We start from the raw sequence: 13,850 nt of genomic DNA on the forward strand, positions 1-13,850 counted from the left end.
GTCCCAGAACTTTTTGGAGTTGGAGCTACAGGATGCAAACTTCTGCCTGAAGAAGCTGGCCTTAGCTTTCCTGACTGACTGCGTGTATTGGTTCCGGACTTCCCTGAACAGTTGCATATCACGGGGACTATTCGATGCTATTGCAGTCCGCCACAGGATGTTTTTGTGCTGGTCGAGGGCAGTCAGGTCTGGGGTGAACCAAGGGCTGTATCTGTTCTTAGTTCTGCATTTTTTGAACGGAGCATGCTTATCTAAAATGGTGAGGAAGTTACTTTTAAAGAATGACCAGGCATCCTCAACTGACGGGATGAGGTCAATGTCCTTCCAGGATACCCGGGCCAGGTCGATTAGAAAGGCCTGCTCACAGAAGTGTTTTAGGGAGCGTTTGACAGTGATGAGGGGTGGTCGTTTGACTGCGGCTCCGTAGCGGATACAGGCAATGAGGCAGTGATCGCTGAGATCCTGGTTGAAGACAGCGGAGGTGTATTTGGAGGGCCAGTTGGTCAGGATGACGTCTATGAGGGTGCCCTTGTTTACAGAGTTAGGGTTGTACCTGGTGGGTTCCTTGATGATTTGTGTGAGATTGAGGGCATCTAGCTTAGATTGTAGGACTGGCGGGGTGTTAAGCATATCCCAGTTTAGGTCACCTAACAGAACAAACTCTGAAGCTAGATGGGGGGCGATCAATTCACAAATGGTGTCCAGGGCACAGCTGGGAGCTGAGGGGGGTCGGTAGCAGGCGGCAACCGTGAGAGACTTATTTCTGGAGAGAGTAATTTTCAAAATTAGTAGTTCGAACTGTTTGGGTATGGACCTGGAAAGTATGACATTACTTTGCAGGCTATCTCTGCAGTAAACTGCAACTCCTCCCCCTTTGGCAGTTCTATCTTGACGGAAGATGTTATAGTTGGGTATGGAAATCTCTGAATTTTTGGTGGCCTTCCTGAGCCAGGATTCAGACACAGCAAGGACATCAGGGTTAGCAGAGTGTGCTAAAGCAGTGAGTAAAACAAACTTAGGGAGGAGGCTTCTGATGTTGACATGCATGAAACCAAGGCTTTTTCGATCACAGAAGTCAACAAATGAGGGTGCCTGGGGACATGCAGGGCCTGAGTTTACCTCCACATCACCCGCGGAACAGAGAAGGAGTAGTATGAGGGTGCGGCTAAAGGCTATCAAAACTGGTCGCCTAGAGCGTTGGGGACAGAGAATAAGAGGAGCAGGTTTCTGGGCATGGTAGAATATATTCAGGGCATAATGCGCAGACAGGGGTATGGTGGGGTGCGGGTACAGCGGAGGTAAGCCCAGGCACTGGGTGATGATGAGAGAGGTTGTATCTCTGGACATGCTGTTAGTAATGGGTGAGGTCACCGCATGTGTGGGAGGTGGGACAAAGGAGTTATCAGGGGTATGAAGAGTGGGACTAGGGGCTCCATTGTGAACTAAAACAATGATAACTAACCTGAACAACAGTATACAAGGCATATTGACATTTGAGAGAGACATACAGCGAGGCATACAGTAATCACAGGTGTTGAATTGGGAAAGCTAGCTAAAACAGTAGGTGAGACAACAGCTAATCAGCTAGCACAACAACAGCAGGTAAAATGGCGTAGACTAGGCAACGGGGCCAACAGATAAAACAGACAAGCAGAATGGAGTACCGTGATTAATGGACAGTCCAGCGTGCATCAGCTATGTAGCCAAGAGATCAGTGTCCAGGGGGCAGCGGTGGATGGGGCAGGGAAGCTGGGCAGTTACCTGTACATTGACTGTGATAATCTGCAGTGTACTCAGATGTGAAAATCTAGAGAAACAATGTTTTCTTATTGTCTTCTTTGAATGTCAATGAAAAATATCCGCCATTCATATGTAATCTGAAAATGTTTGCTCTTTTTTTCAGTCCTGGTACCTGGGGAACTAAACAACACAAGGACACGTGGATTTGAGATTCAACACTTTTTGTGGAATTAAGAAAAATAAAAAAAGAGATGCAAGAGGGAAAATGTATATATATGCAGTATATATACAGTATGTATATATATATAAATATATGTGTGCATATATATTTATATATGTATATCAACATAAAATGTGCTTCACAACACCTTTTTGGAAAATAAAGACAGAGGGGGAGAGAGCGAGGCCAAGGAGAGAAAGAAGATAGAAAGAGAAGAGGATGTTTGGGCAGCCAAAATGAACTGTGGGGCAGAGACATGACCCCAGTACCCCCCCCCCCCCCCCCCCCCCCCCCCCGCTACAGGTGCTGCTTCTTCATATATGCAAAATAAGTATCCTTTATTTTCTTAATCAACAAGAAAGAGAAGAATTCAGTTCCTGTGATCAGACTTTTCCACACTTCTTCTGGGACGGTAATTATTTTTGAAAGTAGGGAGGGGAGGCTGGTTGCACATGGTCAATAACCTCCCTTTACCTGCAGAAACAAAAGTCTACTTTTCATCAAATTTGATAGACAATCATGTAGTTACTTCATTTAAAGGGGGGGGGGGGGGTTCAAGATTTCCTTTAACCTGTCCACAGTCCATTTTTTAATATTTTTTTTTATTAACACTGAGCTATAGTGGCTTGCAAAAGTATTCGCCCCCCTTGGCATTTTTCCTATTTTGTTGCCTTCCAACCTGGAATTAAAATGGATTTTGGGGAGGTTTGTATCATTTGATTTACACAACATGGCTACCACTTTGAAGATGCTAAATATTTTTTATTGTGAAACACACAAGAAATAAGACAAAAAAACAGAAAACTTGAGCGTGCATAACTATTCACCCCCCCAAAGTCAATACTTTGTAGAGCCACCGTTTGCAGTAATTACAGCTGCAAGCCTCTTGGGGTATGTCTATATAAGCTTGGCACATCTAGCCACTGGGATTTTTTCCCATTCTTCAAGGCAAAGCTGCTCCAGCTCCTTCAAGTTGGATGGGTTCCACTGGTATACAGCAATCTTTAAGTCATACCACAGATTTTCAACTGGATTGAGGTCTGGGCTTTGACTAGGCCATTCCAAGACATTTAAATGTTTCCCCTTAAACCCCTCAAGTGTTGCTTTAGCAGTATGATTAGGGTCATTGTGCTGCTGGAAGGTGAACCTCCGTCCCAGTCTCAAATTTCTGGAAGACTGAAACAGGTTTCCCTCAAGAATATCCCTGTATTTAGCGTCATCCATCATTCCTTCAATTCTGACCAGTTTCCCAGTCCCTGCTGATGAAAAACATCCCCACAGCATGATGCTGCCACCACCATGCGGATGGTGTTCTCTGGGTGATGAGAGGTGTTGGGTTTGTGCCAGACATAGTGTTTTTGTTGATGGCCAAAAAGCTCAATTTTAGTCATCTGTCCAGAGTACCTTCTTCCATATGTTTGGGAAGTCTCCCACATGCCTTTTGGTGAACACCAAACGTGTTTGCTTATTATTTTTTTTACTTGAAGCAATGTTTTTTTTTCTGGCCACTCTTCCGTAAAGCCCAGCTCTGTGGAGTGTATGGCTTAAAGTGGTCCTATGGACAGATACTCTAATCTCCGCTGTGGAACTTTGCAGCTCCTTCAGGGTCATCTTTGGTCTCTTTGTTGCCTCTCTGATTAATGACCTCCTTGCCTGGTCTGTGAATTCTGGGGTGCGGCCCTCTCTTGACAGGTTTGTTGAGGTGCAATATTCTTTCCATGTTTTAAATAATGGATTTAATGGTGCTCCGTGGGATGTTGAAAGTTTGGGATATGTTTTTATAACCCAACCCTGATCTGTACTTCTCCACAACTTTGTCCCTGACCTGTTTGGAGAGCTCATTGGTCTTCATAGTGCTGCTTGCTTGGTGGTGCCCCTTGTTTCATAGCAAAGGGGGTGAATACACATGCACGCACCTCTTTTCATATTTTTTTTTTCATTTCACCTCACCAATTTGGACTATTTTGGTTATGTCCATTACATGAAATCCAAATCAAATCCATCTAAATTACAGGTTGTAAATGCAACAAAATAGGAAAAACGCCAAGGGGGATGAATACTTTTGCAATGCACTGTACGTATCTTTTATGAGGCACGGATCAGAAGGATCAGGTTTTAGAGCAGTACAGAGCATCAGGTACTGTAACAGGTGTTTGTAAGTCTTCACAATAACTGAGACACCCTTTTGTGCCTGTCAACTGTTGTGTATTTGTGTTGACATTTGTTTGTGTGTGCATACAATTCAGACATAATGAAACCCCCTCTCCCTATCCTTGCCCCACTCTTGAGATAATATTGCATAAAGTTTGGATTAATGTAGATAACGGGGGTTTATTCTGCACAGTGACAAAGGAGAACAAAAATAGTTTTGTCACTATTGAGAAAGTATTGGGTGTAGAGGGGAGATGGTTTCTTTATTTTTGTGTGTATTCCGTTTAAATTGCGTTGGACATTACAGGCATTGCACTACTATAATTAATGCATTTTTCCTTTTTTAGCAGCTATCTTTTGGCCTATTCATATTAAAATGTTGCAAGTCACAGGTAGTTTTAGGATTATGTTGTAGAAACTACTATGTTGTGTTCTTTAGGTAGCAGGGTACATGAGCTATGAGTGTTTTCTGTCTTGAGCTATCAATTAGAACAATCCAACCCTACTGTGTTTCAGATATTCTATGCTCTAGTGGAAGTTTCCTTGTGTATGTTGAGGTACAGGGAATCCTGACAGGTTTATGGCATCACACCGTTGTGGATCTCTCTCTACATTCTGTGTATCTACACATCTTTATTCTTTTACTCATGCTGTTTTTATATCATCGAAAAACTAAATGAATTCATGATTGTCTTTTGTACAGCAGATCACAGACTTTAGATGAGTCGATGAGATCATTAGAAGCGTGGCTGTAAAGGTAACCATTGATAGTGCCACCATTGGCCTAAGACCTAATGGTTTCTATGCCAATGGCACTGCATGATTCCATGTGTGCACATGGCAGAATTCTGGCTCATTGAGAAGGAGCAACTGACTGGCCAGCAGTGTCCATTACCAGTCTATTTAGTAAGACCTATCTTTAGAGGTTTTGTCCCTGGGTCTCATTTGCTGATGCAATGCAAAGTTTGTGACAACAGACATTGTTGCAGCATGTTTTTGGATGAATGCAGAATTCATCTTTATAAATAGAAAACAACATCAGGGCTTGAGACTCCTCAATCAAACCCAAATCATATATACAGCCATGAAAAGTGCCTAAGACGTAGCACGAGTTCTTTTCTCCTTTCTTTGTATTTTAGTTTTTGCTTGTATGAAGTACTGCAAGCCTCAATGACTTCTAGGCAGGCAACAGAAGTGGTGGGAGAGAGAGGTGTGACGCACAGAGGGGGAGAATGCATGGAGAGCTCACAGCCCTAACCCGTCTCCAGCCAAATGCACCTTTCTGAGCACATTGATGGTTAGCTGGGGACAAGCCAAGAAAAGACACAACATAAAACCCTGCTATCAGCAATGACATCATGAAACCAACATATCAAAGCACTATATATATATAAAGAGAGAGAGAGAGAGAGAGAGAGAGATAGAGAGAGAAACTGTGTGTATAGTTCAGATATGGCTTATTTAAAACAGAAACACTTCTAAGGAATAATGTCATACATACTGGTTTCAAAAAGCTAACCTTTAAATACGGCTTTGCAATGGTGTTCCAATTCACATCTGTTATCTATATACAGAATACCTACAATGACTTGTTTTAAAGGTGCTGATATGAAATGACACTGATATATATTCATGCATGGTGCTTTCAAAAGAAAATCATCAGATTCTAGCTCTATTGACCACCATAATGCTGACATGGGTGCATGGCAGAAACTCTTACTACCCTTCTGAAGCTTACCCTCCCCACAAACCCCTCCAGCCCAAGCCACTCCTCCCTCTAATCTATGGAACAGAGAGTAAATAATACTGATGGGTTCTTACCTTTTTACCTATTCGTTTGGATTTTTTATTCCCTATTGTTAACTTCTATTTTGCACGATATTTTATATAACACATTATGTGCCTTGCCTTTAGTTAAGAACAATAATACATGATAAAAATAATGTAAATTCATTTCTCTTTTTAGTATAACCGGTAACGCTGCAAAAAAGACAAAAAACATTGCTGCATGTTTGATTGCTTGTCATTATCCAGTTTAGATGAATACAATAGTAGATTAAAGTAGTGACAGATTGGATTGTCTTTTCATCCTTTTCCCTTTTGTGGGTATTATAGACTAGTATTATAGACTAGTATTTGTCTTTCCATCACATGGAACCCTTGCTGCATTTGAATCTTGTTCATTTCTTTGTTTTATTAACTCTTGTGGCTTTCCCCTCTCATTACGTCTTCCAGCTTGGTGTAATACAGTATGTGAAATATGCAATTCTCGTTTCCTCTGCTCAGCATTTGCTGAAGATGTATTTTGCCCCCTTTTTAAAGCTCTTCTTCAATGATAAAGAATGTGTGGCAAGAATGAGTGAAAATGTGCAATTACTCCAATTCAAGGAGGGGCAACTTTTCTCCATGCTAGCAAACACAGCTGATTAAACCAATTGTATTTTAATCTGAAGATCTTGATTATTGGAGTCAGAGGACTGGAGTTGCTCATCCCAGCTCCAATTCAAGATGTTGATTTTTGCCTATTTGATTTGGTTGATTAACTCTGCAACTGGAGGTCAGGGCTAGAGAGGGTAGAGAGCGGTGAAGGTTGTAGGTGACCAGTGATCAGGCTCCTAGCATGGAATAGAGATTTAAAGCACTGAGCTGGGCTCACATTTCCTCCAGCACCATGGCTACTTCTGCCCCTGCAGACATTATTTTTGGCACCAGATGACCAGAGCTGAATATGGGGTACATTTGTTCCCCCTATTTTCTTACATTACATCCTATGAATCCCCTATACGCAGAAAGGCAAATCCAAGCACTTTAATATCTGTTCAAACGGGAACATCACAAAATAATTCATCTCTATACATATATTAAGCCAAGGGAAATTACTAATTTGGAATTGTTTAAGGATAAAGCTGAAGTTTCAGAGACAAATTCTTTACATGGAATGCTAACTGTGTTATTACGTAATGTGTCAATGGTGAGCAGTGCACAGTGCTTCACATCTCTCTTTTTGTGTTTGTGTTTTATGTATGAGAGAAAGCGTTTGTGTGTGTGTGTGTGTGTAAATGTTTGTGTGTGTGTGTTTGGCTAGGTAGCCTCACCTACCATAGTACTTTGTCGGTTCTCAGATTGCACATACATAAATCACCTGATAGCAAAGAGAGAGAGAGAGAGAGAGAGAGACTATTTGGTGTGTTCAAAAATGCTAATTTAGGAAGACTGAAAATCAAAGGAGAGCAAAAAAAGGGTTATTAATGCACTACTAGATAGAATTGTCTGAGGGGAGTAGAACTGTGTGACAAACTAGTGCTGTGAGATGCAATAATGACATGAAAAATGCCCCTCCCCAATTGTATACCTTGATCAGTAATCTGTGAGTTAGATGAACGTTTTTGCATCTCACTGCATTTCCATGGGGTTAGGGGGTCAAATTATTTCACTGCGAATATGCACACTACCTGGATTGAAATTAAATTATCAAAATCAGTAAAATAAAGTTTCATAACACTGGCTACAATCGAATGTTAAGCTTTATGTACCACGTGTAGATTATTATTTAGATGGTGAGTAAGTGCGTAGTTTCATTTTGAGGTCCTCCACATTTAGGTCCATTGTGTGGAATCTACAAATCCACTTTATGTTGTTTTGAATATTAGCCCTGTACTTCAGAAGTATCAACTGACCTAGTCAGAATCACGGTATTAGAGAATGAAAACAACACAAAATCTCTTCATAGCTGACTTGCTGATTTAAAAATATATATGTTTTACTGAAAGATGCCAAGATGCTTCATTAGTTGTTGTTTTTTTTTTATTAGAGGTTAGATGATAATTTATCATTTCTTACTACGTAGTGTAATGGGAGTATATCGAACAAGAGAGGATATTGTGTATTTTTTCAGCAGGGTCAGAAAAGGCCATGTAAAAGTTTGTTATGCAGTGTACAGTATTGTTTCTGTAATGGATATCGCAATGCTGGTAGCTATTAACATTTTGCTGCAAGCAATTGAGAATTGAAGAAAAATGTCAGAACAAGAGGTATTGTTTACATGCCCGTCTTAAGATCTTGGTGATGACGGTTTATGTGTCCCGGTCCACAGTCCCAGGTTGAAGTGGAGTGCTGTAGCAAAGGCATTCCATCAAATCCATACGATCCTCAAGCTAAACCAAATGCTGCGATCATTCAGCAAGCAATTTGATATTTGTTAAACAGGTCATGTGTTGAGGCAAGAGTCTGCTCCTGATCAAAGACATTATGGGTTGTGTGTGACTTGTGTGTGTCCCTGGGGTCTTTCATTCATCCAAAAAGGAAAAGACCAACTGATGTGTTAACCATACACAACACCGTACAGTCAATGATCTATCTATATGGAGCCCAAGGCCCATAATCAAGTCACAATATTCTCCTTCTAGTTTTCAGCACAAAGTCCAATTACTGCTGTAGTATCTGAGGGCTCCAAAGTGCTAATGTTTGATAGCTCTGAAGAATTCTGAAGCTTACTGTATGTCGACTTATTAGGCATTTCAAAATACTACATTTCTACGTTTTCAATACAATTAGTGGAAATAGATCAATTATCCTCTGTAAAGTTCCCCTCTGGTTCTAACTGTACAGTAGCAGCAGACACTGGAGCCTCATGACATTTCCTGTGAAGATTTGCACTGCTCCACACTCACCTCTCCAGTTCAGTTTACCCTCCAGCCTGGGTCTGACTGGGACACATAGGGACAGGGGTCTGACGCCACCATAGTCTAGCCAGCACAGTGGTTCTACAATAGGTGTTCAGCACACAGTCTTCTTATTTCATTTGCTTTTTGTAACTAAACACAGCTCTACAGTATATTGTTATGACACCGACAGAGACTTTTAGAGCAGGGTGCTACCCCCCAACACTTTTTAAAGTGACCACAGGTGATGGATGAACTTACTCTGAAAGACATTAATATGCATTCAATACTGACACATTTAAAATATGATCTTATTTTATTTCAAAACCCTTACTAATGTTTTTGTAGTAATTATTGTGATTATTGTAGGATTGTTCCATTTTGGACTCATTATCCTATGTATAAATGCTTACAGTATATCAATGAGAATGAAAAAGACAAAATGTATATAAAAAAACCGTTTTTTCTGTATTGTATAAGAAAGTACATGTTTATGTTGTGTGTTTAAATTTAGTTGTCTTAAGTTGTGGCCAAGCCACAAAATATAATAATTACTTCTTAAGGATCTGCTATGGTTGGTGTGAGCTCACCACCGATTGCTGCATGCCTTTTTAAAGAAGGTACCTGTATTTGATTTTATCAATCCTGAAACCTGGACAGTAATTTCAGCATCACTTGTTGTCATTTTAAACAGAGACAAAACCTTCAGTAAGCCTCAAGGGGATATGCAAATTCCATTGCCATTTCTTTTTGCTTTTCCCCCCACAATTCATCTAACAGTTCTGCATTTCTGTTTTTGAACTGTTGTCGTGCTTCAAAGAACTCACACACTTTCCTTCTATTTGGACGATTGCACTAGATAAACTGGTATTGACTATTTTGTTTGAGGAAACTTTTAAAGATGTACTTCTCTGGAAATCTTTCTGAAGCTCAACCTTTGATGTATAGGAATGCTGATTGTGTGAGAGAGACGGAGCGAGAAAGTGAGAAAACAGCTGCTTGTAACAAGCTAAGAATATTATTCCCCGTGTGCCCCTTTCGTCGTTTATAGTTAGAGAACTCACTGAGTTCATCACTTCAAAGTCCACCCAGGTGGTACATTTTTGGTTTGTGGGATTCAGGCTTGAAAAGTTATTGGTTCAGTCCTAGACAATCAACGTCAGGGCTGACAGTCGTAATAGTTTTGCCGTAGTCCATACAAGGTGTGATCAGTGTGTTTGTGTGTGTTTTTGGTCAGGAACGGTGTGCAGATGAAGCACAGTCCTCTGGTGGTGCAGGTGTGAGGCCCCACACTGCTCCGAGTGCCTTTCTTCTCGCAGTGAGGCGTTGTTGTGAATGTTACTCTAGTTTTACTCAAGGATGCACTGCTCTGCTCCAACCAGAGACGTGCTATTGATTGATGTGAGGCTGAGGGAGGTGTGTGTGGTAGCTCATGCTGCAGCTGCAACAGGTATGGGTCCAGAATGACAAGAGAAGTCTTTACACATGGTGCACCACAACCTTGAAGATTAGAATATGGAAAAAGTTAATTTACTATATTGGCCTTTGAATTTCCTTCACGTCTTTTTAACGGATGTAATTTATCATTATGCAATTGATACAGTATATAGATTAGAATGATGTAGTTTATTGTGTTCCATGCCAGAACTCTGAATTTCCCCTATGCAATTAAGGGCTGGTATACCCTGTCAGGGTAAACACCTGGGAATCTGATACCTATTAATATGAATTCATAAGTTCGTAGTTACTCTTAGCAACAATCACTATCCAGACAGACTCTTAAGATGATTTATTTACCTAAAATTAGAATTGGCACTGGATTAAAATGGTCCCGTTCGAGTTTCAAGATTATTTCTTCAGAGAGATGAAATACTTAGCAGCACGCCAGTCAAAAGTGTAGAATGACCAGACTTGTATGTTTGTGAGAGTTTTAGGGGATCAGTAGATGGTGAGCCAAGCCACGATCAGTTAGATAAAGGTAGTGGTTTTACTTTTATTTTATTTTGTTTTTCCTATTCCCCTCAATAATCAGTTAGTGGTGTTTTTTATGCAAACTGAGGTAAAATCTCAAACGAGAAGGTGAGCGGTAAACACTCTCCATAATCCTCTTGTTACTGTATGAAGAGACATCAAGCACAGAATAGAGGCCACAACTCTCAGAGAGGTGTCACAATATACTTTTTTGTGGTGAAATGTGCTTCTGTTCACACAGTGTATAAAGCTAACTGTTATGTTTGGTCTCTATATTTTACTTTCAACAAACCAGCAGGTAAAGCAACACTTACATGTGAATACTGAATACCAAAAATGATTTCAACAAGCAGTGCCTGTCATTTTACTGCTAATTCTTTTTCATTTAATTTCTGCCATTGCCCTTCTCAAGTTCTGATGTACATAGTGTTTGTACTCTAAGCTGCTGGAGGTCATTCTGACGTTGTGTGGGACTGTGTTTAGTGCCTGAGCCCCACTCTCACATTGGCTTCTGCTCATAGCTTTCCACACAAACTGTCCCAATGAGGTCCTACTGTACTCTGCTACAAGGTGAAGGGCACCCACTGGCCAATGGCAATGGCCTTTTGCTATGGAGGTGAAAAGCCATAAAAACCAAGTGCAGTTATGGAGATCTGTTCATGTTATTGATGATCCATATCACAGACTTAGTGACATGTCAACACCAAGAAGCCCCACCCACAATAGAGGAAAGAACAAGGCAACATTTTAATGAGGGCTCTTTCTACACAAATCAAATATCTCACTTGGTCTTCAACTGCTTAATGCCGCAATCATGTGCTAGTCAGAACTGGAAAAGCTGTGAACTTGCTAACTTGGTTGAATGCGGCACGTGTATAACTACAACCAGTTAGCAAATCGGACATTTCAGAGCTTCCTAGTTCCGACTAGCACTTGAATGCTGCATAAGTCCACTTGGTGCCCCAACCTTTTCTTGACAATTGGTTTATTTTCATATTTTTCTGGGCCTGTACTGTATGTTGATTCATTCTTTAAGCATGCTGTTTTTCTCAGTGTGATGAAGTTGGTTGGCTGGAGGAGGGAAGAGATCAAGATGTTTCTCAGAGAGCATTGTAATGCAGTGTTACATTTTAAGATTTTTTTTCTTCTCATTATTCTTTACAAATATTACCATAGTAGTTATTCATTAATCACTTGCTTGCTGCACAGACATACACACTTCACACCAGGAAAGAGCATGTGGACATTTAGTTCTGACACATCCGGTGGAATAGGGCAGAGAACAGATTCATAGCACACACGGGTCACTTTGAACTGCTTGTGATTTTATTTTCCTTTTTTGAAAACTTTAGTAAAAAAGAATCAGCAAAGGTCGGTAATAACTTGTCTGTTAATTATTTGAAATGACTCTCATATAGGAAAACTAAATTTGCCATGTGTTTTGGAACTGGTGTGGGGGAAATGTACAGCTTTACCAATATTTCATTATAACATTGTATTCAGCCATCGCTGTTAGCAAATGCTCATAAATACATTACTGGAAGTGAGTGTGTTTCCCTATGCAAAAAAAAGTATACAAAATAATAAACAAGCTATGCTACAACTCAGTGATGTGTCCTTGTTATTTTTATATTTCCATTGTTCATTCAATATAAATGACATTTACAGTACTGTATATGCCTTGTAATTCTGTTTTTCTTTTAAAAACTCATTTTGACAATGAGGAATGACTAGTATGACTAGTCAAATGACTTCATGACTACTCATTGGAAGCAGCAGTCAGTGTTTTCTTTCTCAACTCAGAGATGTCTGTTGAATGTGAAATCTCATTCATTTAGATTTCTCAATTGAAATCAATATCTATTCTGCTGTAAAACTTGTCCCCGGGCCAACAAAAGCATTTGCCTTGGAAGTAATGCACTTTGGAAGCAGTCTTTCCCTGGCTGAAGGTCGAGAGTGGAAGAGGAGCTGTGGGGGGCATCTGGCTGTGTGGAACTGGAAGATACTGTGATAAGAGTTCTAATAGAAGCCAGTGAACTCCAGGGAGTCAGTGATGTGTCTGTGATCTGTGGCCTTGAGGTTTGGAAGCCCAGATAAGGCCAGGGCCGGTTGGCTGACAGAGCAGACACAACCAAGACCTAAAGAGGAGCTAATTATAGCACCTATGGCTCCTCATAACCCTCCACCCCCCTGGTCTGCCTTACCCATGCCTCCTGGAACACCTGAACATGGGACATAGAGAGAAAATATTGCCATTTCTTGGATGGTAAAAAATGTCAGATTTGAAAATGTAATGATGCATAAAATGGTTACTGCCAAATGCACAATGCGTAAGCATACACAGTCTGTAGACACAACCAGTCCAAGGGACAATATACTTTTGCATTTGACGGAAAAGTTTATTCGCTGACCTTTCAGTGTTTTCCTCAGTCAACCACCTCTGTTAATTTGTCCAAAATAGTTCAAATCTGTTACGGTTTTCTAGTGGTGAAGGAGAGTCGGACCAAAACGCAGCGTGTAGATTGCGATCCATTTTTAATCAAACAAACGTAAACACGAAATAACAAACACTACAAAACAATAAACGTAACGAAAACCGAAACAGCCTATACTTGTCAACTAACACAGCGACAGGAACAAAGACACTAAGGACAATCACCCACGACAAACTCAAAGAATATGGCTGCCTAAATATGGTTCCCAATCAGAGACAACGATAAACACCTGCCTCTGATTGAGAACCACTCCAGACAGCCATAGACTTAGCTAGATACCCCACTAAGCTACAATCCCAATACCAACACCAAAACCCCAAGACAAAACACACCACAATACAAAAACCCCATGCCACACCCTGGCCTGACCAAATACATAAAGATAAACACAAAATACTTCGACCAGGGCGTGACAGAACCCCCCCCCCCCCCCCCCTAAGGTGCGTACTCCCGAACGCACCTCAAAACAATAGGGAGGGTCCGGGTGGGAGTCTGTCCATGGTGGCGGCTCCGGCGCGGGACGTGGACCCCACTCAGTCAATGTCTTAGTCCCCTCTCCCTTCGTCCCTGGATAGTCCACCCTCGCTGCCGACCATGGCCTAGTAGTCCTCA

General features: G+C 41.0%; 1 protein-coding gene across 8 annotated transcripts in view; it reads left to right on the top strand.

Moving 5' to 3' along the window:
• Positions 1-12,350, top strand: part of LOC109897915 (nuclear factor 1 C-type-like) — a 136,377-nt gene extending 124,027 nt beyond the window's left edge. For 3 of the 8 annotated variants that reach the window (XM_031833320.1, XM_031833317.1, XM_031833319.1), the window contains exon 11: positions 1,904-2,240. In XM_031833320.1, the coding sequence (XP_031689180.1) occupies positions 1,904-1,924 (21 nt within the window). In that variant the 3' untranslated portion in view covers positions 1,925-2,240. Of the gene's footprint in view, positions 1-1,903 lie in introns of all 8 variants that reach the window. The other 5 variants (XM_031833323.1, XM_031833322.1, XM_031833324.1 and 2 more) reach the window with 3 other exon arrangements.
• The last annotated feature ends 1,500 nt before the right edge of the window (positions 12,351-13,850 follow it).

Source organism: Oncorhynchus kisutch, linkage group LG10 (genome assembly GCF_002021735.2).
Source record: "Oncorhynchus kisutch isolate 150728-3 linkage group LG10, Okis_V2, whole genome shotgun sequence".
Taxonomy (NCBI): Eukaryota; Metazoa; Chordata; class Actinopteri; order Salmoniformes; family Salmonidae; genus Oncorhynchus; species Oncorhynchus kisutch.